The sequence below is a fragment of the Myotis nattereri genome, assembly GCF_964212035.1.
Source record: "Myotis nattereri genome assembly, chromosome: 1".
In the NCBI taxonomy this organism is placed as follows: domain Eukaryota; kingdom Metazoa; phylum Chordata; class Mammalia; order Chiroptera; family Vespertilionidae; genus Myotis; species Myotis nattereri.
The window spans coordinates 45,577,186-45,604,109 of record NC_138075.1 but is presented as its reverse complement, the minus strand read 5'-3'; the positions used below and the strand labels follow the sequence as shown (position 1 = coordinate 45,604,109).

Sequence of the window (26,924 nt, the reverse complement as noted above, 5' to 3'; positions counted from 1 at the left end):
AGATAGTCATAAGCTTTTCTAAATTTTAAAAAGGCCATAAAATATTTATTAGGGGAAATCAAGGGGAGAGTTCGTGAGGAAAGTACCGGAAACCAGCAACAGGTGCTTTAGTTACATTGAACAAAGTTTCAGCTTGATATGCAATCACAGGGAGGAGTTTTGTGAATTCCTGAATGCTGGTGTGAGCTGGAGGGGACACAGGATAAGCGGAAATCAGCAGTTCCGGAGGCGCAGAGGATTTGAGTTACAGAGGGCTCGCCCATAGCTGAGGACCTGGAATAATTCCTGAGCATATTGTATTCTTGAAAGACAAGGGCTGCATCTGTAGGGTAAGCCTGGCTAGTGTGGCTCAGTGGTTGAACATTGACCCATGAACCAGAAGTCACGGTTCAATTCCCTGGGTTGCTGGCTCGATCCCCAATTGGGGGTTGGGGAGGGGGGGCGGGGGGCGGACCATGCAGGGGCAGCCAATCGATGATTCTCATCATTAATGTTTTCATCTCCCTCTCCCTCCCTCTCCAAAATCAATAAAATATGTAGGGTAATAATTAAGTATGGGTCCTAGCTCAGGAAGGAACAGTAGGATGAAGTCAAAAGACATGAAACTTTTATCCCTGAAGGACATCATAACTGGAAAAATAACTACTGTTATGTAGAGTTTATCTGGTCCATTTACATCATTATCTTGAATTCGCTCTAAAATTCTGCAAGAAAGGTCATACTATTCTATTGTACAAAGAAGGAAAATGAAGTTAAGTATTTGTGCAAGGTTATACAAGTAGTAAGTGGTAGAACTAAGTTTAGAACCCGGGTCTGTCCTACTCTTAACACCCAGGCTTTTCCCACCACCCTCCAAAGATTGCATAAAATGTTAGAGGTCTTTTTAGAGCTTCACTCTCCAAAACTGTAGCTAGCCATATGTAGCTATATAAGTTTAAATTAATTAAAATTAAAGTTTAAAAATCAGTTCCTAAGCTGCACTAGGTGGCCCCATATGGCTAGTAGCTACTGTATTGGAGAGCACAGATTAGAACATTTCCATCATTGCAGAAAATTCTGTTAGTGCCTAGAGGTTATACAATTTTACCCTTTTATTAATTTATTTGATTTTTGTTTATTTTGTGAAGGAGAAAATGATGGACAAAGGCAGGAAGTAACTTGTTCATTGTCATATATCTAATTAATCCAGGCCTTTGGACTGGTGGCTTTTCCATTGCTCCACACTCTCCCTTAAAAAAAATGAACAAAGTGGAGATAATGCAAAAGGAGTGACTCCCTGCTCTCACAGCTTTGCTGGCCTTCAAACTAGGTTCTTCCCAAAGTACAGCCGTATGTTTTTCTAAGTTCAAAGGGCATGCTTAGATTGGGTTTCCCTGGGGAAATGAAAGATATTTGTTGGAAAGAAATTCCACACTTAATATGTGAAACAACACATTGATTCCTCCGGTTCTTTCTCTGCCTTCCTACCAAGCACTTTGTAATTGAACTTGCAGCTGCTAACCATTTGTCTTCCAAACAAGAAGACAACTTCAAAACAGGTCAAATGACAGAGGTATGTATACTTTGAATGCAAGCAGCTGCTTGTTACTTGCTGTTGACTCGAATGGCATTTATGTTGAGGTTAGATAGATTTAGATTATGACTAAAATTACAATAGATGTCTGACTTGTGTGTTAAGAGGATAAAGATGTATTAACATTGATTTAACTGATATTTAGTAGATATTTTATATATACCAGGCACTGGGCTGAGAGATGGATATAAAGGACTTTTGCTGAAAATTGAAAAAGATGCCATTGTTAATGGGTGAATTGAATGCATTTTAAAATCTTGTCAGAATTTTGTCAGCATTTGCCATCCACATATTTTCCTATTTAGTAAAAACTGCAGTTTTCATCAGCGCTTTGAAGTAAAGTGAAGAATCATGTGCAAATGTCCTTTGAGTAGATGCTATTAAAGACATTTAAATTATACACTCCAGTGTCTAAATGACAGTCTAAAGTATATGTGTGTGCATTTGGGTGATGGGCATGTGGGAACAAAAAGACATTGTGCTGGGGTAATATTTTTAGGAAGACAAAATGTGATGTTTGATTTCATTATAATAGACTCATGGTTTAGAAAGTTGTCTTTCAGAAACTGAGTAATTAAAGTTTGGGGTTTTTTTCTAAAGAAATGTTAAAATCACATGCATGAATATGCTCAGAGAGATTAAAAACAGAGAAAATGGAATGATGGCAGGGTGTCCAGGAAAGTGCCTGTGTTCCCTGCGAGCACAAAGGCAGGAGTGGAGAGGACTTCAGAGATGGTGGAGACAGCTGGGAGGGATCTGAAGGAGCTTGACCTCTATCTGGTCTTTCTAGCTGAGATTCTGTAGTGGTGGGGTGGGGCCGAGCACCCAGATGAATCCACGTGTTGTTTTGTAGAGGGGAGTCTAATTTCTAGGAAGTTGGATATAGGCTACGAGAGTTTTGGAGTGGACAGGCCAAATGCAGGATTACCGGAGGACATACTGTTCACGTCTCAGAGTGGTACTTGTTTTGGGTGTTAACAGTGCAGTGAAAAGAGCTCAGCTTCCTGATCAGATTTTGAATGAATGTTTCTGCCTCTCCAAGTGTTTCATTTGAATCCAGAGACTATCCTCTCTTCCACAGGGATCTGAGAGTCTGCAGGCTTCAGAATTTTCAAGCTGCAGTGCTTTTGAATAACAGTGCCTGTGTAGCGGAAAAGTGTGCGGTCTGAGCTGCTTCCCCGGTGCAACTGTTCACTCACCACATGGCCACTCTGCCTGCTGCTTCTCTGCAAAGTGGTGGTCATGGCAATGCCTTGCTACCATTTGAGGTTTATACAGTGAACTTCACATGATCATATAGTTCACCACTGGGCACACATTCGAGCGCCAAGATATTAAGTAGATTAAATTTTATTGTTGAAAGGGATCTTGGAGATCTTTGTTGCTATCCTATCTTTTGGCAGAGAAAAGAACCCAGGGCTACAAAGAAGGGTTAGGGGAAGTTGGCCTCATTACACAGCAGGCTCTATTTTGAATCGTGAGTGTGACTTTTGAGAAAACATAGCCTGAGACAGGGTGGTATAGCGGGAAAGCTTTGGAGTCAGCAGACTTGGGTTTGTTTTTCGACCCTTTCTCTCACAATCTGAGTTATGTAAATTCTTTCAGATCCTTGGGTTTATTTCCACATTTGTAAAATTGGCATAATAACACCCGCCCAGGATTCATAGACACCACTTCCTAGGATTCATAGACACTGTAAACTTTTTATGATTAACAGGACTAATAGTAAGGGCCAGTACCAGATTCCCAACGTAGAGTGCCTTATTCTCTATCAAGTAAGAAGGAGAGAAAATTCTCACTTCCCAAAGAACTTCTGATGGGTTTTTTTTGCCTGTTCTTTATCTACACAGACTGAGAATGGAGACAATGCCGGCCATACTTGCAATTTTGGGGGATGTGCAGGAAGCAAAAGAATTATTTTCAGTGAACAGGAGGCTGCAAATTCAGCTTCCTCCGAGTTTAAAGAGGGTTTCCTGGGTGGTGTGTGTGTGTGTGTGTGTGTGTGTGTGTGTGTGTGTGTGTGTAGGAAGGAATAGGGAGGGGTGGTCATTGACATAAAGGGAAGGTAACACACTCTTCCTGTGACCCTAGCCAGATGTTGGGAGTCAGGTCTAGGTAGATTTTGGATTCAACTTCTCCATGGTTCATCCACCCCTCTTTCCCAGTGGGCTCTGGCCTCTGCTCAGACTGCATTTTCTCCTGGGATTCCCTCCTCCATTCTCAGTGCATGTTGAAATCCTAATCTTACGTCAGAGCTTAACTTGTAAGTCACCAATTCTGTAAATCATCACAGACCTCTCCACCCCATTCCAGGCAGTGGTCATCTGCTCTGCCTTTAAGAGCTCTCTGTACATATCCCACTTAAATTGTTTGTGTGACTCTGTCTAGTTGGGCTGGACTTGGGGAAGTCTGGGGCTGGGTCTTATTCATCATTATCTCCAGTGCATAACATGTTCCTTGGCATCTAGTTTGGTAAAATTTTGTTGAATGACTAACCAAGCCTTGAGATGGCAGTAAAGGCAGAGGGCAGAAAATGCTGCGCTCCCAAAATCAAGCTTTGCTAATCCCTGTGAAGGCTTTGACTTTATTGATGGTTGATTATTTTCAGTTTATAGTATCTTGGTACAAGAGGGTCACAGTGTTGGTAGTAATCATAGTATTTGTTTTGCAAGGCTCTGTATACTGTTCATTGTTTTTATATCCATTTACTTCCTAATTCAACAACATGAGGCATGCGGGATATGTGTTATCTCTACTCTGTACGTAGGAAACGGATTCTGGTTAAGGGCCTTGTGCAAGTCATGCAGACAGCTAAGAATGCTGGTAGGCCTCTGTACTGCCCTTCCAGCCCAGGGCTCCTGCTAGTGCAGTGGCATTCTGTGGCGTTCCCTCTGCCCCATGCCTGGCACAGAAGAAGGCTCAGGGAATGTTTGGAGCCGGAAGGATTGACAAGCCCTTTTTGCATGCTGAGCTGAATGCTTATCCTCAACAAATGCAGGGCTCCTTGATAGATATGTGACATCATGGCTGAATATACATGGCACCTGTGGCTTTTCACACTTTCCCCCCACGCCTCTCCAGGGACTCGATAGGACAGATGGCCAGAGACATAGGATTCTCAGCGCTGCATCCTCTCTGCAAATCACATTTGGGGAAAAGTTAAGTTTGTGCAGTAACACAATTTCAGTACCACGGTTTCATACTGCTGGTAGTTGTTTAACACTCTGGATAAATCACACTTCAGCAGAACTCATTTGGGAACAGTTTAATTTCACTGTAGGTGGCTGTGATTCCCACCCACCAGTCCTCCTGTAACCCTCCCTCTTCCCAATAAATCTAGGCTGATAAGGTGAATGTAGCACTAAGCCAGGCTATTTCTGGACCCAGGATAGCATTACAATATGTTAATCATCATTTTCACCACCAACACCTTTCATGCTTTCTGCCCTGAGTATAAGTGCCTGCTTGTCCTTAAATGCTAGGGATAGATCTTGATAGTTGAACCTGCTGGAAGTATGAAGAGATTAAGACCCAGAGAGGCTAGGCATTTTACTCAGTAAATGCTGCTGAAGGCCTGGATTGAGGTCCAGGGCCCTGACTTTCTAGCTAGGCTTCTGTTTTTTGCCCTGCCCTACTGCCTGCTTTTTGATCTGTCTTACCAAAAAGGTAGAATTTAATGTGTGCAGTTTAAAATGAATAAAGGTGACCAGTTCTTTGTTTGTTTTATTCAGTTGTTCATTGTTAAAGGCCACCAGCAGCTTTTCTGTTAACCCTTACAGCCTCTCTTTGACATATCTATAATAATAAAAGCATAATATGCTAATTAGATTGGATGCCTTCCGGACCTCCTTCCTTCCTTTCGGACAAAGCCACAGCAGGCAGAGGCGGCAGAGGCCCCGGCCACAGCTGCGGTGGGCAGGGGCCAGGGTCAGGCCCTTGCACGAATTTCGTGCATCGGGCCTCTGGTCTTTAATAAGGGCCATTAAAGTCTTGACATGTTTCTATACAGTCAGCTGCAGCCTAAGGGTAACCCTGTGTGAATTTGATAAGATTTAACTTCTAGGTAAAAAAGAAATGGAAGTATAATAAGTATATGTAGAGGAAGAGAACAAGTATTGTTAATTTTTTTTCTTAGCTGTACTTTTGGATATAAAAATCATCAGATTTTGATGTTTCAAATAAGGCAGGTGTCCAGACTGCTATAGATTATTGAAATGTAACAATAGGTCCAAGTTTGAAGCTTGAAAAAATAATACTTCTCATTTGTCTTAGAAGCTTCAGTGTCCTATGTTCTCTAGCTAATGGGCTTGGGAGCTAAGCAACTGGGGTGCCATGAATGGTCTCTGGCTCTCTCCTGTTGGGCGTGGGCGTACTCTTCGTTCAGGTGCGAACTTTTGGGAGGGACACACATGCCTGGCCAGCCAGAAGGAGCATGATTAACCTATGCTAGGGTGATAGCTGTAACAAGAAGTCCAGTTGTAACACAGCAGATGATAACAATTCTTTGCACAGGATCTCACAGATAATATTTTAAAAAATATTCCTTTTCTTTCTTGACTACAAAAATTTCAAGTCTCTTTAATTAAGGGGGAAAAAGGAGCTAATTATGCCCTGTTCCTCTTCTAGTACCATGACCAATTCCCTCACAGATATAAACTCTGTTCTGGATCTTAGTGATATAGGAATGATCTGCGGAGAGAGACAGCTGAGGTTGGAGTCCTGGCTTCACCCCTAAACAAGTTGTGTCAGTAGGGCTGGTTATTTAACTTCTCTCACAGGTAACTTCCTCATTAGTAAATTAGAGGTTGATAATACCTAACTTGTAGGGTTGTTTTGAGAATTAAAGGTCTTGCAAATAACACCTAAATCACTCACGCAAGTTCCCAAAAGTTCCCACCTGAACAAAGAATACGCCCACCCCCAACAGGAGAGAGCCAGAGATCCTGCATGGCACCCCGGTAAGCATTCAATAAAATTATTTATGTTTCATTTGGGGTTTCTCCTTCAAGTTTGTTGCCTATGTTTGGGAGTGTAGTTCTCCTTAATTTTTTTTTTTGACTGATTAAGCAAAAGCTGGGCTTGTGGAAGCCCAGATGGGACTAAGAGGTGTGGCTTCTACCTGACTCTGTCTTAGGTAAATTCTTAATTCAGTGCCTGGCATGAAGGAGTTGGGAGTATTATTTGGTCAAGTAGAGAGAGTCTAGTTCAGGGGTGGGCAAACTTTTTGACTCGAGGGCCACAATGGGTTCTTAAACTGGACCGGAGGGCCGGAACAAAAGCATGGATGGAGTGTTTGTGTGAACTAATATAAATTCAAAGTAAACATCATTACATAAAAGGGTACGGTCTTTTTTTTTTTTTTAGTTTTATTCATTTCAAACGGGCTGGATCCAGCCCGCGGGCCGTAGTTTGCCCACGGCTGGTCTAGTTACTAGACTGTATAAGTATGGTGGTTAGGGATATCATAAATATACTTGTGGTCCAGGGTAGCAATTTTCAATTTTTTTTAAAAAAATCTCATGGCACACATAAACGAATTACTAAAATTCTGTGGCACGCCAAAATACATATTTTTTGCTGATCTGACACACACAAAAAAAGGGGTATGCTCCAAAGTGACTTTTAAAAAAAACAGGTGCTGCCCTGCCTGGCATGGCTCAGTGGTTAGGGTGTTGGCCTGCAAATCAAAGAGCCACAGGTTTGATTCCCAGTCAAAGGCATGTACCTGAGTTATCCCTAAGCCCAGTTGGGGCTTGTGCGGGAGGCAATTGATGTGTCTCTTTCACTTTGATGTTTCTCTTTCTCTCTCCCTCCCCTTCCACTCTCTCTAAAAATCAGTGGAAAAAATATCCTAGGTGAGGGTTAACAAAACAAAACAAGAAAATCCAGTGCCTATACTTGTATATAAGGATTTTTGGTACTAAGAATTAACCAATCAGATGCAACCTTATGCAACATAATCAATAAGATACAACTCTAAAAATATGACCTATATATTTATGGTTCACAACAGGGCATTCACACCAGATGGCTATTGTGTTGGCTGTGTGTTTTGTTTTGTTTTGTTTGTTTTTTGACAGTCTAAGGGAAAAGAGGTTAGTGGCTCTAAGTAGTCAGATATTGCATGTTTTAAAAATTCTTGCAACCCACCAGTTGAAAATCGCTGGTCTAGGGGCATGAAGGTGTTAAAGCTTCTCTCAGAATAGCCCAAGCAGCTCCTAGGAAATAGCTTCTCAGGCAGGATGTGGCAAACCAGTGCGAAAATGAGAGCCTTTCTCCTTTGGAAGAAGAGGAAGTGGGTGGGGAGAAGTGAAGAGGAAGAGCTTGGTGGACAGATCTTTTTATCTGCTGCTGTAAGAACATGCATCCCTGTTGAATACCAGGCAGAGCATGTAGAATTTTGACCCAAAGTGACCAAGGTCCAGTGGATGCTTAATAATGCTGGTTTTGCAAGTTTTCTTGTTTTTTCTCTACAGCTCAAGTTTAATAAACTCATTTAATATGCAGTGGAATATTGTTTTGGTAGATTTTGTTTGTAATCTTGATCATTAGTATATTCTTTAATGCTCTTTGAGGACTCACAGTTAATGTGAAGTGTCATCCACAACCACACTCTTTTGTAACCAAGAATAAGTTAGAAGAAATGCTTTTTTTTTTTTTTTTTTTTTTTTAAGAAAAGTGTCTCTTCAGTGTGTGTACCTGCTTTCCTGTTTTAGAACATATTCTCACCCATTCTCTGACCAGGTGTTCATAACAGTCCTTTGTGATACAGGACAAGAGTCTGCTTCTATTTATTTATTTATTTTCCCAGTATTTCAAAGACAATTTTTGCTTTATTTATACTCTTCCCCTGCTTTTGTGGGACGATCTCAACAAATTTCAGAAGAATCGAGAAGACCAATTTCTATATCATCTGGAGTAATTAATTCTAGTGGTTGGAGTTAATCATGATGAGGTAATTCATGAAGTACACAGTAGAAAAAAAGCAGTTGATGAGACTTCATCCGCAGTGGGATTTTTTTAGAGGCATTCTTCTGGCAATGCCTTTCAAAGTTAAACGTGGGCTTTAATGGTGGGAAAAATTGTGAGGTTATCATTTGGTATGGTGTCAATTATGTGCAAGTGGCCCTAGGTATATTTTTGCAGATAGGATATAGACTTTTTTTTTTTTAATATATTTTATTGATTTTTTACAGAGAGGAAGGGAGAGGGATAGAGAGTTAGAAACATCGATGAGAGAGAAACATCGATCAGCTGCCTCCTGCACATCTCCTACTGGGGATATGCCCGCAACCAAGGTACATGCCCTTGACCAGAATCGAACCTGGGACCTTTCAGTCCGCAGGCCGACGCTCTATCCACTGAGCCAAACCGGTTTCGGCAGGATATAGACTTAATAGGTGTATTAACACAGGAGACTTAGTGACTGTAACAGACCTCAACTCCATCATTTTTTTAAATACATAAACTATCATATATTTACAAAAATCCATTAGTAAAACAGCATAATATGAAAAATTAATATTATTATAAAAAATTAACAGGAACATAATGAATATAAAAATGGCAATTTGGGAAGAAGTGCACTTCCATTTAATGCAGATGAGGGATGTTCAGGGTAAGATGCTCAGTTATCAGCAGAACTCCTGACTTCAGGTTCAGGGTTATTTCTTTGACCAGGTAATGATAGGTTAATTATCTAAAAGATACCTGGGCTTCCAAGGATCTGGAAAGCTGAGCTCAGCAGTTTTTACACTTCAGATTTCTATATACTTTTTGTTTCAAAAAAGGCAGTAATTCCTGAGTTGTACACCTCTTGACTCCATCCCTATGAAGGTTCCAAATTGGAATTTGTTCACTTATCAAATGTCTGCATCGCATAAGCACATTTTAGGTGATTTATCAAATGTCTGCATCGCATAAGCACATTTTAGGTGATTTGACTCCAAAACTGCATGCTTAAATTGCATTCCAGTCAAATTGTGATGTCTTGCATGTATTTTAGATGTTTAAATATAGTGGTGGGAAAAAAGTAGCTTTGTTGTTGTGAGTATGTGAAACATGGAGTTTATTCTTGTATTATTATTTATTATTGTATTATTTTCCATATGAACAATTGTAAACCTACTTTTGCCCACCCGTGTATTAAAACAAGTATTTTTATGGCATTTTTTAGAAGCTAAGATGTCAGGCTGCTCTTTGCTGAGCCTTAACCCTCCTGAGGCATTCTAGGCTGGTGTGCTATGGCCATCTTTTGTTTGTTTGTTTATTTGTTTTCCTTAAGATTTTAATTTATTTTGTATTAAGATATAATTGACATATAACACTGTGTGAGTTCAAGGTGTACAATGTGTTGATTTGACACTTTTTTCTGTTAATCCTCACATGAGCATATTTTTTTCCATTGCTTTTCAGAGAGAGTGGAAAGGAGGGAAGGAGAGAGAGGAGAGAAAGAGAGAGAGAAAGAGAAACATCAATGTGAGAGAGGCACATCAACTGGTTGCCTCCCATATGCACCCTGACATGGGCGCAGGGAGCAAACCCAAAATCCAGGTACATGCCCTTGACTGGGAATCGAATCCTTGGCCCTTCAGTGTGCCCACGAATGCTCTGACCACTGAGCACAGTGGCCAGGGCTGATTTGGCACATTATGTTCTGCAGTAGGATTACCGCCATAGCATTAACTAACGCCTCTACCATGCTGCATAATTACCATTTTTCTCTTGTGGTGAGAACGTTTAAGGCTCAGTCTCTTGGCACTTTGAAGTATGTAATTCAGTATTGTTGACTATAATCGCTATGCTGTGCATTAGATCTCCAGGGCCTATCAGTATTCTAACTGCAAGTTTGTACCCTTTGATCAACATTTCATCAAAACCTGATTTCTTGGCATGGTGTACTGTGCCCTTTATAGTGTACCCCGGCTTACCCACCAGCCTCAAATGGGCTCTCTTCTGGATGCGTCTGCTCTCTGGCCACTTGGAACAGCTTGTAACTTTCAGTACCTTTTTGTTCATGCTGAGGCCCAAGCCGGGGTGCCTTTTTCTCTGCGCAAAAACTGATATCCTTCAGGTCTAAACTTGGGCATTACATATTCTAACTTTTACTTTCCCTTCCTCATCTTAGATGGAACTGGAGTCTTTTTTTTTCTGTTCCCATAGCTCACTATGCCAACCTCTCTTTCAGCATTATGATCTACCTTACTCTGCAGTTGTTGCTGTACTTGATAGTATCTTTCCCTGTTTTTCTCTTTTTCATCTCTGTCTGTCTCCCTGTCTATTATACACACATAAACTGAGATTGCCTAGTGAGGGCAGGGACCGCATCTTTCTCATCTACACCTTCCTAGCCTCTAGCATAGATAGTGCCTCTTGCACAGTGGGTGCTCCATAATAAATCTGCATTGCGTTTCCACAGCTGTAGGCATAAATGGGTGTAAGCCAGATGTCTGCTCAAGTTCCCCATCTCTTGTCCTCTTCTGATTTGGAGCAGTTTTAGAGGTTTACATTCTCATGGTTACTTCTGCTTCTGTGGGACTCACGTTTCCCTTTCTGGGGTTTTTCTCTTCTTTTTTGCTCTGTGTTGAACCAGCTTGGAGTTTGGCCCCCTTTCCCTGGTTTCCACCAAACAACAGTAAGAACAAAATATACACAAAGCTATTCGTGTGCATGGCAGATTGGATTTGAAGTCTGGGGTGGGGAGAATTATTATAACAATAAAGACAACTTAAAATCTACTATTAGATATTTTCAGTCTTAAATGACCTATGCCATTCTGCCATGCTGCATCCTTTCTTCCTCTCTTGCTACCTCATAGCCACTTCTAAAACAAGCTTCTCCCATTTTATTCTGCAGCATAACTTAGCTCTCCAGCTCTAACTCTACGTGCTGCTGCTCAGGCCTGCTTTTGCTTATGCCAAGACTCAGGGGCAAGCCCTTCTTAACTATGGACAAGCTTTCTGGTCCTTTGGTAGCCTCTGCTATGAGGTGGTTGGTTAGCACAAACATTCTCTACCCTGCACCTTCTTTCAGAAGATAGAAGCAAGCACTGTCAGTTTGGGTTTTAATTAAATTTTGTTTTCTCTGGTTCATGATATTACTGCTGTTAGGTAGGTTTTGACCCTACCAAGCCAACTACTATTAATTTGAGGGCCTGACTAGTAGTTTTCCACGCACTAGAGTGAGGAGGTGAATTGCCTAGGTGAGCACTTGTATGGATTTCTAGCCCTGATCCTGAGATCAGGACTCCCTGCCCATTGCTAGAGAGTGATGTAGGGAGTGGGATTTTCCCTAGAGATGAGGTTTGTTCACCCGTGTACTTTGGGCAAGGAGAAGGGCCAAACGTGTTTTTGTATTTAAGGGAGTAAACAGTCCTGGGGAATTAAGATTCCTCAATACGGACTAGAATTGGATAGGTTTTGAGTGCTGTGATTCTTCTGACTGTATCTTCCTGCCCTTAGCTGTGCTTCTGGGCACCTACTGGGTATTGATCTTTTTGTCCTAGGGACTTGATTTTTCTCATAGTTTTGGATGATGAGGTCTAAGATTGTGGTCACATCGGGTCCTCTACCTCTTCCATCTGCATCTTTGATTCACAGAGCAGTATGGGCCATAATTACATAAGGTATTTCTAAAAGGTCGGGTTCTCAAGAACAGGGAATGGGTGGGGTCAAGTACAGCATATTCCTAAGGCCCCAGTCAACCAGCTTGTTCTTTCAGGAGTAGCCAGCCGTGCTCGTTCTGTGGCACCACCAGACCCAAGGCTCCCTTTGTCTTTCCGACGGTGACCACATATTTATTGTATTTTCCACCTAGGTTTTCCTTGGTGCTTTCTTCCTTTCAACACTCCCTGCCCTTCCTTTCTATCCTCCTCTCCCTCAGTAGTGCCCTGTTTTTTTATGGCCAGCAGAATTTTTATTGCTTTTACAAGTGCTTTTACCTGGGCAGTGTCCTGTCTCTTCCCTTTCCACCCTAATCAAAATATGTCAGCCTTGCTTGTTCCTCTGAAGGGAGTTCTTCTTTGAGTAGATTTAATTTGCTACCCTTACAGGAACTTTGACCTTTTAGTAGAACACAATCCTTTACCTCAAAGACATAAGTCACTAATGCGTAAATACCTGGTTTTAGGGATGAGCTGGTGGGGGATTTGTTTGAAGAAGGTGAACTCTTCAGCAAGGTATAGAGAAAAGATCAAGCTTTGGAGTTCCAGCCCTCACCTTGGGTAAATTACTTAATTGCTTCTGGTCTCCATTTCCATATTTGTAAAATGGGAACGACATACCTATTTTTTAAAAAAGATTTTAAATTGATTTTTAGAGCAGTAGAAAAGGAGAGGGAAGGATGAAGGGAGGGGGAGGAAAGTAGAGAAAGAGAGATAAAGGGAGAAAGAGAAAGAAACACTGATGTGAGAGTGAAATATCAATCAATTGCCTCCTGCACGCCCCCTACCTGGGATAGAGTGCACAACCCGGACATGTGCCCTGACCAGGAATCAAACCGACAACCTTAGAGTGCACAGGATGATGCCCAACAAACAGCCACACTAGCCAAGGTACAACATACCTATTTTTTAATGTTTTGAGGTTTAAACAAGTTAAGTTCACCTCTTAACTATATCTCAATTTCATTTCCAGACTGTTATGTCCCTCTTTGCCTCTGTTAGGTCTGATCAAATAATTGAATGGATACCCCCTCCCCTGGGAATTGACCTTTAGACCACTTCACAACCGACATTCCGTTTTGCTTAGACCACATTCCACTTGCTAAGACCATTATCTTTCCCTTCAGGACCTCCCCAGAGAATTCTCCACCTAGAAAAAGCCCACCTAGAGTCCTTTAAAATCTCTGATTCCCTGTCCCTGGGTTCTAGTGTCATTTTGGGGCTCACCCTATCTGGTTTTCCAGATGACTTAATAAATTCATAATTCTTTACCCCTTTTGGCCTCATGTTTTCCTACAGCGACCATAATAGCCCCTATCAAGTAAATGTGACATTCCATTTTGTCCTCTATCTTCTGATCTTTCCCCCTGCTCCGTCAAAACTCCATTACTTTTCTTTTTTGTATTTCTAGGAAGACTGATCCTTTAGGAATTAATTCATAGGTGGCTAATGTGAAACAAATTATGACCACTGGGGCAAAAGGAACCGTAGGATGTTGGTTCTTTCAAGTAACAATATGACACCCCCTCTCTGACTCAGGTTGTTGTTTAATATTTAAGAGGAGTCTATGTGAGTGGGTAGTCCTATCACTCCAGAGGTTTCTTTGTGTGTGTGTACGTGTGTGTATGGGTGTGTTTTTCAGTGAGTCTGTCTGCAGAAACATACTGTGGGAACGTAATTTATTTGATTTCAGAAGGATGTTTGATTCCAAGGGGTAAGTTGATTTTTATTTTTAAGGCTATTTTTATTCTTATTTGCCTCTTAATTAAACTGGTTTTCTTGACTTTTAATTTGTTTATTGTTTGGAAGCCATTTGATCTAAAGTGAAATTAAAGATAACCATCTGTCTTAAATTCTCATTTTTTCCTTTACTTTTGTTTTATTTCTCCAACACTTACTCTTTGCTTATAATATTCTTAATTCCAGTTGTATACCATTGTCTACAGAGTGGACCTTATTAGAATGACCTTTTCCTTTTGAAAAATTTTTAAATTTAAATTAAACTTACTGGGGTAACTGGTTAATAAAATATAATTTTCAGTTGTACAAGATTATAATTCAACATCTATCTAAAGTTTATGTATTGTTCTACACCAATTCAGGTTTAATTTCCCTACAAAACTTACTCTGATTACTCTAGTATATCCTGAATTACAGAGCCATCTGTCTCCTAGGCACTTTGTGAGAATTAGTGGACCTCTGGGACAATCTTTGTTCCATAGTCTTTTTTTGGGGGGTGGGGGGGGCGGTGGTGAAACCAATTAAAGGCAATAAAAGTAGTATTTAATAAAATTGTACATTTTTTCAAATATTTATTGCATGAAAATGAAATTGTAGGAATTTCATCAGTAAATTGGGGCTAACAGTGGTACTCACATCATGTGAGTTGCCGGTTTGATTCCTGGTCTGGGCACATGTCTGGTTTGTGGTTGTAGGAGATTAAAGGAGCTCATCCCCATTTAAGAGAATACCTGGCACAGAGCAGGTATTTTATTAACGTTTGATTTAACTGTCAAATGTTATTCTTAACTAATAATTAGCTGACAGTAGAATAACTATTAAGTATTCGTTTAGCACTTTAAATGGTTCTTTTTTTTACATTATACTCTGTCTCTATGTTCACTTTTTATTGATCATCACATCATTTCCCTCACTACCTCTCCTCTTCCCCATGTACATTTAAAAATATACATATTTTTATTGATTTCAGAAAGGATGGGAGAGGGAGAAAGAGATAGAAACATCAATGATGAGAGAGAATTATTGATTGGCGGCCTCCTACACACCCCCTACTGGGGATCGAGCCCTTGACTGGAATAGAATCCGGGACCCTTCAGTCCGCAGGCCGCCGCTCTATCCATTGAGTCAATCCAACTAGGGCCCTCAAGTACATTTTTAATGGGTGTGGAAATAGGACCAGAAATTGAGGTAACTTGCCCAAGATCTCACAAATGGGGAGTGGTATAAGATGTGGATCAAGGGGTTGCAGCCTTAGTCTTAGGTGCTGTTACCTCTTAGCTTGGGTCTTTCTGCCTTTACTTTCCTCTTTCTGCCCGAAGAGCATTCCTACTTGACAAATGCCCCAGGAGAGAGAGAACTTTACAACTCCCTGGGCTCTCTGGTGAGGATAACCACCTGCACTGGGACCCTTTCTTTCCTTCCAGCACAGTGATTGGTTGTCATCCTCTGTGCTCTCTCCTGGCAGAGACAGGGCTTGCCAGGCTAGAGCAAGGCTCAGGTTGGCGACAGCTGGCTTGTGTTTGGCATGCAATTATGGCCCATTCCTGTTTCGAGTTTGGCTGTTTGAGGACCCCTTTCCTTTGTCTGACACCACCACCCTCCCCCTTCAGTCATTTCTTTAGTTCAGCTTTCCATTTCAGTGACTGTCAGGGTTGGAGGTGGCAGTGTGGGGCCTTGAAAGGAGTCTGTTCTGGGAGTTGGAAGATCTATCACCATTAAGCTGTATGACCTTGTCCTCTCTGGACCTGTTCTCTTTCCTGTAAAATGTGTTGAATCATGTTGTCTTTAAGGTCCCTGCCGATGCTACTGCTTTTTGATTTAAACCAGTGAGCCACAAATAAAGGAATCCAGTTGTGGTAGAGTAATTAGGCTTAGCAGATGGGCAAGCTGAGAGGGGAGGAGATACTCTAGCCCATAGGATTTTCTTCTCCCCACCCACTTCCTTGTGCTTCCCTGGTGTTTTTAGAACACAAATGACAACCCTTGTTTTTTTTCATGTTCCTTCTTTTATTCTGTGTTCCCATTTCAAACCTATAATCTCCTTGTATCTCGATGAACTTGTGTAAGACAGCCATGGTGCAGAATTCACGGTACAGTGTGTGGTTTTCTCTGCTGTGGTGAACTTGATGGGGCCAGAGCTCATCACAGCTGGTCCCTGGAAAGGGCTGTATGTGTGTGTGTCAGAGATTTATTGTGCTGGGCTCCAGTGTCGTTTCTCAATCCCTAGTTCTGTTTGCTGTTTTTCACTTATACCCAAAAATTATGAAGGAGGCAGGCTCTTGCCCTCTGAGTTTTGGAGATTTGTGGTGTAGTTGAGGGGTGAGGGGCCCCTCTCTTTCTGTTTCCTTTGCTTGAGACATTTCACCTTGGAACGGTAGAAATAAGCCATATTGAATGTCATCAACTCCCTGTGCCAGAGGAAGCAATACTGAATACTGTTAAATTATTGAGTGATTTCTTTATAAGTACTGAAAGCCATTTTGATTTCAGAATTTTCTTTTCGCCTTCAGCAAAAATCTTGTCTTTCACTCTATGAAACAGTTTTTAAAGACTTTTAGAGGATTAAGAATTATTAAAGGAAAGGCAGTATTTCTGGATCCTGCTATTGCTGCCTTGGTTCCTGCTCCTTATCCTCCAACCTACCCCCACCTGTCCTAACAGTGGTGTAGAAATGTGTCGAAACTCCAGTGTTTCTTCCCATTAGTTTTCTATTTTGATCCTCTGCTGCTGATGTAAGCATAGAGTTGTTACTCTCTTTTACAGAAGAGAAAATGGAGATGCGACAAGGTTAAATGACCTGTGCATGGTCACCCAGCCAGCTGATGACCACCTGTGGGATAAGGACCCAGGATCCCAGATTACTAATGACTTGTTTGTCTGGCAGCACTATCCCACCCTGGTCATTAGGAGGGTCTTGTCACCACAGCTTACAATACAGTCTTTGCGTGTCTCTCCGTGCTTCACCTTCTGAAAGCACAAAGCAAGAGTCAGTGCCTTATTGGAAGGTTAGGTGGTTAGACAGTACAGCATAGGAGGTAGGAGAGGGAGGAAGGTGGCACAATGCCCAGATTTAGTGTTCTTTTCCTGAAGGTGGGGGAATTACTTATTTCTACAGAGAATTGGGAAAATGAACAGCCAGCATTCTCCCCCCCCCCACCACCTTTTTTTTTAAACCAAGTGGGTGGTGTCCCACAGTGGGACAAAAGTGTAATGAACACTGTAATGAGAAGGTATCTTAAGACTGATAAAACAAGCAGACAACTCCATAGAATGTAACAGGATTTATGATAGGGTAATTTACTTACAGGAAGATTGGGTCAGAATGCAGATTATTCTCCCCTAACAGACCCTAGTTACAATACTTTTTTTTCGGCAGATTTATAACTTTATTGGACAATCGGCAGTTAGTTCTCATCCACATTAACTGTCTGTAGATTTTTAAAAGTAGTGACAGGCACATAGATGACCAGTGTATAGAGCTTGTTTGGTGAATCTTCATCCTCATTACATTTTCTGGACAAACATACCTGGATACGATATGGGACATTCCTTGTTCCTTTGGCCCAGACAGCTTTGTTCAGCCCGGTGTCAATGCGCATGTCGGGAGTCCCCATCTCTTTATGGCAAATTTCCGGGTCTCCTTGAGTGCCCGAGGGGCACGATTCTTGAAACCCATGCTATGGATGCGCTTGTGGATGTTGATGGTGTGCCCCTGGTCACCACCTTGTTGATGGTGGAGCAGCCCTTCTTCTTGCTACCCTTCTTTTTTTCTTTTCTTTTTTAAAAAAATCTTTATTCAGATTATTACAGATGTTCCTCTTTTTTCCCCCCATAGCTCCCCTCCACCCAGTTCCCACCCTACTCCAGTCCTTCCCCACCCCCACTGACCTCTTCCATAGGTGTAAGCTCTTTGTCCAATCTCTTCCCGCACTCCCTACAACTCCTTCCCCCCAAGAATTGTCAGCCCCTGATTCTATTACATTCACCAGTCTGTTCTGTTCATCAGCTTTTTTATTCATTTGATTTTTAGGTTCACTTGTTGATAGATATGTATTTGTTGTCACTTTGTTCATAATTTTTTCTCTTTACCTTTTTCTTCTTCTTCCTCTTCTTAGAGAATACCCTTCAGCATTTCATATAATATTGGTTTGGTGGTTATGAGCTCCTTTAGCTTTTTCTTGTCTGTGAAGCTCTTTATCTGACCTTCAATTCTAAATGATAGCTTTGCTGGGTAGAGTAATCTTGGTTGTAGGTTCTTGCTATTCATCACTTTGTATATTTCTTGCCATTCCCTTCTGGCCTGCATAGTTTCTGTTGAGAAATCAGCTGATAGTCGTATGGGTACTCCCTTGTAGGTAACTGACTGTTTTTCTCTTGCTGCTTTTAAGATTCTCTCTCTGTCTTTTGCTCTTGGCATTTTAATTATGATGTGTCTTGATGTGGTCCTCTTTGGATTCCTCTTGTTTGGGGTTCTCTGCTTCCTGGACTTGTAAGTCAATTTCTTTCACCAGTTAGGGGAAGTTTTCTGTCATTATTTCTTCAAATAGGTTTTCAATATCTTGCTCTCTCTCTTCTTCTGGCACCCCCATAATTCAGATGTTGGTATGCTTGAAGTTGTCCCAGAGGCTCCTTACACTATCTTCATATTTTTGGATTCTTTTTGCTTCTTCGTATTTCAAATCTTTGATTTGATTCTTGGGATCCTGTAGTCTGCTCTTGGATCTCTGTAAATTATTCTTTATTTCAGTCAGTGTATGCTTAATTTCTGATTGGTCTTTTTTCATATCTTTGAGGGTCTCACTAAATTTCTCGGAGGTTTCTAGAAGATTCTTGAGTAACCTTATAACCGTGGTTTTGAACTCTATATCCGGTATTTTTCTTTCATCCATTTCTTTCATCTGTGACATGTTTCTTTGTCTCCGCATTTTGGCTGCTTCCCTGTGTTTGTTTCTATGTACTGGGTAGCTGCTAAGTCTCCTTGAGTTGATAGAGTGGCCTTGTGTGGTAGGTGTCCTATAGGGCCCCGTGGCTCAGCCTCCCCAGTCACCTGAGGTCGACGCTCTTGGACCACCCCCTTTGTGGGCTGTGTGCACAGTCTTGTAGTTGAGCCTTGATTGCTGTTGGTATCACTGGGAGGAATTGACCTCCAGGTCAATTGGCTGTGAGAATCAGCTGTGTCTATACTGGAAGATCTGTTGCGCAGGAGATATCCTTATGGGGCAGGACTTGCTTCTGTGGTACTTTGGTGCTCACTGAGTCTGCCCCTTGAGTGTGTCTCTTATGGATGTGAAGAATCGTAATCTGGTATGGTCTCACTCTGACTACTGAGTACACTCGCTCTTGGATCTCCAAGGAGGTGCAAGGTCAGCCACTGTCTGGGGCTGCCCAACAGGAGCTACAGAGAGATCTGCAGATTCCTCCTCTTTGTATGGGGTTTGGAAGTGCCCAGACGAGGCTGAGCTGTGAAGCAAGGCAGGCTGCTGCTGCCGCTGGCCTTGGGCCTTCTTTTGGAAGCTCTGGGGCTCTCCGACCCAGCTGCAATTTGGCAGGTTTTAGGTTGAGAAAGGACAGGCCATTCATATGCAAAAGCTGCTGGGCACAGCTTGGGTGGGGTTGTAAATTGGGTTGGGCGGGGTCTCTGGGAATCACCAGGGCAGAGCAAACAGCAATGGCTGCCAGTCAGCCCTGCACCAGAGAGGTCCCCACGTCTCAGCATTCTGCACCCCTGCGCAGGAACAATGATCGCTGCAAGCACCTCTGAGAGAAAGCTGCCCTCGCGTTCCTGTCCCGATGCCAGACAGTCCAGTTTCTCCCCGTATGTGTTTGGGTCCCCCAGAGTCTCACCCGGAACTGGAGTTCAGAGCAAGCAGGAGCTTGTATCTCCCTCCCGATTAAAAGAGCAGCACATCCAGGTCCCAGCACTTTCCGTGCTTCCCCACCTCTTACCAGTCTCAATGCGCTTTCTTCACCTCACTAGCTGTGGAACTTCCACTCAGCCAGCTTTCCCGCAGTTCTGGGTAGAAGTTGTTTTGTCTTTTAGTTGTAATTTTGATGTGGTTGTGAGAGGCAACAAGTATAGGTGTTTACTTAGGCTGCCATTTTGGTTCTTCTCCTCCCGACCCTTCTTTGCAGGAGCCATCGTGCCCGGCAAGTTGGAAAGAAAGAGCCTACAATAGTTTTTTGATAGTGTAACTCTAATGATTGACAAGACAAAGGGGCAAAGAATGCAGTAATACCAGGGGCCATCCTTCCTGGTAGTCTTATCAGAGATGATTGTTTATAATTGATTAGAGGCCTGATGCATGAAAATTCGTGCAAGAGTAGGCCTTCCCCCGGCTGCCGGCACGGGCTTCCCTCCAGCACCCGGGACCCGGGCTTCCCTCCTCCGGTCACTGGCAGTCACTCAGGACCCAGACTGGCTTTCCTCTGGCTGCCCGCAGGTACCCAGACTGGGGCTGGCTTCCCTCCGCCCTGGCTTCGTCAGGAAGGACTTCTGGTCCAGTCTAATTAGCATATTTATTAGCCCTTTTATTATTATAGGTACTATAATCAGTTTTGTTATTTATTCCAGTTGTCATGCTGTAACTGGACAAGTAATGAGTCTGTGCTGCCTGTCACTACTTGAGCCAATTAAGCAGAGACAGGGTTGAATCATATCTGAGTGTTTATTCCTATATTCCCGGCAGCATGGGAGAGCAGCAGGTTATCCACAAAAATCTGCTCTGCACCCCACCGTAAGTCAGCTGCTTGTATAGGCATAAGTACAAAGGAAAGTGGGCAAAAGGGTAGTCTACAGATATGCAAAAGGACTAGGGGTCTTCAAAGGGCTTAGTGATATGCAAGGGCTGGAGTTACAAGGGGAAATAGCCAAAGGGAGTGCCAAAATTAACAGGTAAGCAGGCTGGAGATTTGCAAAGGCCTGCAGGTATGCAAAAGGGCTGAGGATCTTCAAAGGGCTGGCAATTCTGGTTTCTGTAACAAATGTTTGCTAATCTCTTTTTGATAATAGGTAGCTCCAAATGGGGAGGAAGGATTGCATCTCCAGGTCAGGTCCAGCCAGGGTGGAATGTGCCTTCTTTAATCAGAATAAAACAATCATGGTTAACAGAGCATGGTTAATATTTCTTACAATACTAGCTGGTTCCCCAACATTCTGTTTCTGACCCATTTCAATGCCACTCTGGCTCTTACTAATGAAAATATGTATGGCTACATCTTAAGAGCACAGATAATCATCAATCTTTGATATGCTTTACTAAGGACAGTGAGGTTGGTCAAAGGTCACATGAAACAAAAAATGAAATTGAATCCAGGACACAGATGGAGTTAGTTTTGTTCACACCTACATCTATACAGGTGGAAATTCTTGTGGCCATTGTTACTTGCAAGGCAGTGTTCAGATTGATGTGCAGGGGAAACAGGATTGCATCTGGGGCAACGGGCTCTTCATGTAGGGAAACCATCTTCATGTCTAATTGAGCCTGGTCTGTTAAATGCCTACACTAGGAGCTTACCTATGTTTGCAAGTTGCCTCCCTTGAAAGCATATTGAATATTTTGAAGAGGTTACACAGCATCATGGTTAAGGTTAGAGATTCTTTCTGCCCAGGTTTGAATCCTGGCTCTGCCATGTACTCTCTTTGTGACTTTGGACAAGTTATTTCACCTGCCTGTGCTTGAGTGTGCTGTCTGTTGTAATTTTAGGGTTGTGGATTAAATGCATGAATGCATATGAAACAGAAGAATACACAGCCCTCCTTCCCTCTCTCCCCCCCATATCCACTCAGTGGATGTGTGTTTGACAATACCTTTTGGAGTTGCATTTCTAGCTGGCCTGATGAGCCCTCCAGGCAACTGTAACAGCAACTAAGTTTTAGATAATGGGGTCAGCATTTGACACGTGTTTCTAAATGTTGTCATCAATGGGCTCCTTTGTGGAGAGACCTGAAAGAAAGGAAACCAGAGGGTGTGCACAGTGCAGTCCAGTCACACTGTCCCAAGTCCTACCTGAGGGTCTGGGGGCAGCTGAGACTTAGTTGAGCCTTTTAGTAGGATGAGAATATTGACCAGCCGTCCTTGCCTGCTTGGGCTTCATAATAAAATACTACAGACTGGGTGGCTTAAACAACAAAAATTTGTTTCCTTACAGTTCTGGAGGCTTGAATTCTAAGAGTGCCAATGTGTGCAAGAGTGTAAGGCGGCCACCAATTCTGTCTGATTATGGCTCCACTTATATAACCTTATTTAATCTTAATTACCTCCTAAAAGTCCCATCTCTAAACATAGTTAGGGTTTCAACATATGAATGGCGGGGGAGGGCACAATTCAATCCATAACATCAGCTTTCTTTCCCCAGAGTTTCCTAGTGAGGAAAATGGTAAGTTCAGCCTTGTGTCCTCTTTGGCTCCATGTGCTGTGTTATTTGTAAAGCAGTGTTGGATCTTCCCATACACTGGGGAGGCATTAGATCTCCATCTTCCTGCCTTCTTGAGGATTGGAATAGAGTGTGAATAAAGAAAGGAAATCATGCTTGCTTCTACCCTCCAAGCTCAGAAGTGGTGTGTCTCTGAGTGTGTGTGTGGGGGGGGGGGGGGGGAGGGGGGGGCACACAAACATTCTGGTGTGTGATGATGGCCTGTCTTGTCACCTGTGGTGTTTGTTTAGACTAGGACTGAAATAAAATGAAACACAGTGGAAGCTCTCTTTACCACCCTCCTCACCACCCTCTTATCGAGCTCCCAGGAGTAATGAACATTTTTCAGTTCTCTCTGTAAAACAGTGATGCCCACAGCATGCTGAATGCACAGCTAGCAGGCTGCTCTCTGCCTTGCCCACTCACTTTAGCACCCACTGGTTGAATTATGTGCTTACCAAGAGCCAGTTTGTTCCCAAAGCCATTTGTACAGTTTTAGCTGGTATTTGTAATTAAGTAATATATTTAAATATTGGAAAAACTGATGAAATGTGGCTGCAAAGGAGGTGATTTTCTTTCTTTTTCTCCCTCCTGTGAACACTAGTTAAAAGCTATGGAAAGACTCAAGTTCAAGTCACTAAAAAACATTATTACTCTCCAATTAGTTGAACATTAAGATTGGGGAAATCATAAAACTGTTAGAATTTTATTCCAATATTACTCTGTGTCTGCATTTTTATTTCTTTTTAAAGAACCAGGAATTGGAAATGATAGACATTGTTCTGCTTCATGTGAGAAAGATGATGTCAGACTCTTACTCAAAGAGAGGGCCTTGCCCTATGTTAAAATATGTGTGAACAGATGTATATTTATATATATTGTGCAAAAATAAAAAAAATTAGGTATATCTTTTTATGATTTCTTGCTTTATTTTGATTAACCTGGTTTCTGACTTGATCCCATTGGAAAAGAGAATGTCTACTGCTCTGGTTCAGTTTAGAGCCTCTTTTGATGATTTGGTTTGATTTCAGTTTAGTGGTTTTAGGAAATAGATTTTACTTTGTACATGGTGTCAATTTAATACAACCAACACTAGTGGGGCTTTTGAAATTGGGCTTATGAAGCAAATTAAGATGGCTCATTCTGGAGTCCCCTTCAGTTCAGTAGTTTCCTTGGTTCCTCTTGCAGGCTCACAGCGTATCGAGAGAGACCTAATTCCCGTGTTTTACAAATGAGGAAGCCGAGGCCTTGGCAGGGGTAAATTGTGTAGGGTGGCAGAGTGAAGAGGGCAGAGGCACAGTGATGGAACCTTCCCCCAGCCTCTTCCATTGGGTGGCCTTCTCCGGTGACAGGATTGACCTGTGCTCTCCCCTTTGTGACAGGACCAACCTGGAGGCTTTGCAGAAGAAGCTGGAGGAGCTGGAGCTCGATGAGCAGCAGCGGAAGCGCCTTGAGGCCTTTCTTACCCAGAAGCAGAAGGTGGGGGAACTGAAGGATGATGACTTTGAGAAGATCAGTGAGCTGGGTGCTGGCAATGGTGGTGTGGTGTTCAAGGTCTCCCACCAGCCGTCCGGCCTGGTTATGGCCAGAAAGGTGAGGCTGCCTTTAAAAAATGAAATGACTGAATAAGTTTGCTGGGTAAACATGTAATTGATTTATCTCTTAGAAGACCTGGGGGCCTGGGGCAAGGGTAGAAGGAAGACTGACTTTTCACTCAGTACCTTTTGTGCTATTTGAATTTCAAACTCGTGTTATCTATCAGATTATAGGTAAACACATTAATGGTGTGTTAGTGTATCCCATCCCCAGACTGGAAAATCATAGCAAGGGATCCTTCGTGTGTGCTATTTATCAAGTGCAGGAGAAGCTGCTTTCGTTTACCCAGCCCCAGTGATGCGCAAAGCACTCACTTTAAGTTGTTTCCCCTTGCTTCAGCCCTGCCAGGGTTCCCCTCATTTCCCTTCAGTGTAACATCTCTGCTCCCCACCATATGGCATGCAGTCTTCCCTTCCTGTCTACCCTGGGTGGTCCTCTTTCTGAACAGCCTCTTGCTCCAGTGCAGTTGGACTCTTCCATGTTTTTAGCACGTGGTCCTTCCTGTCCATATATTTTTGCTTGTGCTATTCATCATTTCAAAGAGTCTGCATGTTCAAGGCCCACCTCTTGTCTAGCTTGCACTAGCTGCTGCAGCCCACTGATAACCACTGCTTACCTCCGTGTCCTCTGGCACTCCTGGTCTGTGGCTCTTTTTAGAAGTTCAGCCTTATTCGGAAACCATTTCATGTTTCTGTCACCTGTCTCCCTGGCTGAAACGGGACAAATTAGGGGGATATAAGGTGGCACCTGAGGACTTGACTAAATCTCAACCACATGAGGCTTCTGAGGTCAAAGAGAAATCTCTTGGGCAGCTTAGGTCAGCATACCCAGTTCCTCATTTCTTTCTACTCCTACAACCCTTGAGAATCAACCAAGTTCTCAAGGCCACTTTCCTTTCATCCCTCAGCTTCACAGGTCGTTTTGGGAGAAACCTGTCCTTCAGCTTTGTTCTTGGGAGGGTGAGTCCTTCTTTCTCAGTTTTGGCTCCTAGCACATTGTTTGCGGGTAGTTTTTATTGCGCGCTAACAGGTGGCGCGGGCCATTTTTGCTAATTTTTTGCGCAAATGGCAACGTTCAGTAAAATTATGATAACTTTAGTTTACGTATTTATACGTTACCCGCATTCTTTCGCTAGTCTATAAAAAACGTATTAATACGTGTCCCGCGCTCTACTACACTGGTAGAACGTATAAATATGTAAAACGTATAAATACGTTTCCCGCATACAATGTGCTAGGAGCAGGGGCACAGCTGGCCCTCCCCTGGTTACACGTCCTCAAGTGCTAGCATCTGCCTTGGTATGTTGGCACTCAGTGCTTTGGTTGAGAGGAAACTTGTTTGTTAAAACTTGCCTGTTTCCTCTTATCCTACTTTAAGAGCTTAAGCATTTAAGAAAGTTGCATCCATCCATCCATTTATATGTTTTTAAAGTATATTTTATTGATTTTTTACAGAGAGGGAGGGAGAGGGATAGAGAATTAGAAACATTGATGAGAGAGAAACATCGATCAGCTGCCTCCTACTGGGTATGTGCTCGCAACCAAGGTACATGCCCTTGACCCGAATCGAACCTGGGACCCTTGAGTCCGCAGGCCGACACTCTATCCACTGAGCCAAACCGGTTAGGGCTATTTATATGTTTTTAAAACCTCTCTTCTTCGCACCTTTTTTTCTCTAGCTAATTCACCTGGAGATCAAACCTGCGATCCGGAACCAGATAATAAGGGAGCTGCAGGTTCTACATGAGTGTAACTCCCCATACATTGTGGGCTTCTATGGTGCATTCTACAGCGATGGAGAGATCAGCATCTGCATGGAGCATATGGTATGTGACCACCTATTGGCCTCTGAAGCCTGGGAGTTGGGTAGCTTTGGTCTGATATTTAGTCTGAGAGGTTCTGGGGTTATGAAGATGAGTGAGACAGTCCTGCCCTCAGAGAGTTTATAATCTGCTTTAAGGGGAGCCTGAAGGAGTCTTTGAACATGTAGAGAGGTAATCCCATCTGATGTATGACAGAGGGTGTGAGAGGGCGTTTATGGGCTAATCATATATTTGTGAACTGCCAGTTTTTTTTTTGCCACTAACAGCCTGGACCTTTTTTCTCTTCCCACTGACTAACAATAATAGTGTTAGCAACACTAATAATGATAAACTAATTTTTATTGGGTATACTATATCAAGCACTATCCTGAGCAAATTAATATTTTATTACATTTTCATAACAGTCTTATTGTGTGCATGTTACAAATGAGGAAACAAGCTCAGAGAAATGGAATAATTTACCCAGGGTCATGCAGCTAGTAAGTGTTATTGGTAGAATTTAAACTGATGTAGTCTGACCTCAGTGCCTGTGCCTTGAGGAATCTACTGGATAGTGATTGGAGCTGTTTCCTTCTTGCTGCCTAGAACTTCAAAGAGAGAGAGGCTGGCTTCATGGTTGCTATTTTCTTCTGTCCCCATTAGGCAGCATGGCACAGGAGACTTCAACACAACAATCCAAATAGTTTGTTTTGTTTGCCACTGTGTCTCTAAAGCCCAGAGTAGTCCTGGCACCAGCAGGTGCTCAATAATTATTTGTTTACTGGTTGTCACTCGCTCATCATGACCTTGGGCAAATTTCTTTATCTTTTTGATTCTTAGTTTTTTCATCTGTAAAATGGCCATTAGTACCCCAAACTAACATTTTGTGTTTCTATGGTTTTTGGCATTTACAGCCTGTCAAGGATTTATATTAGTTAATCAACGTGGGTTCAGCCTCACAAACAGTTATTTATAGTGCCAGTTAGACACAAGGGGCCACAGGAGCTGAGAGGTAGAGACATTGTGAGTAGCATCTCTGCCCCTAGAGCTGCCACACACTGATACTCCTTATTGATGCTCACGTGAGGAGTATCAGTGTGGACATGAGGGCTTTTGAGCACCAAGTATGTGTCATTTCATGC

The 26,924-nt window shown here is 42.5% G+C and overlaps 1 protein-coding gene and 1 pseudogene across 2 annotated transcripts in view; one reads left to right on the top strand and one right to left on the bottom strand.

Annotated features, from left to right (window-relative positions):
• MAP2K1 (mitogen-activated protein kinase kinase 1) overlaps positions 1–26,924 on the top strand; it is a 77,669-nt gene that overhangs the window by 19,841 nt on the left and 30,904 nt on the right. The window contains exons 2-3 of the mRNA XM_081113779.1: positions 23,768–23,978; positions 25,660–25,806. Of these exons, the coding sequence (XP_080969905.1) occupies positions 23,768–23,978; positions 25,660–25,806 (358 nt within the window). The remainder of the gene's footprint in view (positions 1–23,767; positions 23,979–25,659; positions 25,807–26,924) is intronic.
• LOC308527264 (large ribosomal subunit protein eL31-like) lies at positions 17,378–21,552 on the bottom strand (annotated as a pseudogene). Its single transcript has 2 exons — positions 21,488–21,552; positions 17,378–17,748 (listed from the first exon to the last, which is right to left on the bottom strand). The product of its transcript is annotated as a large ribosomal subunit protein eL31-like (transcript).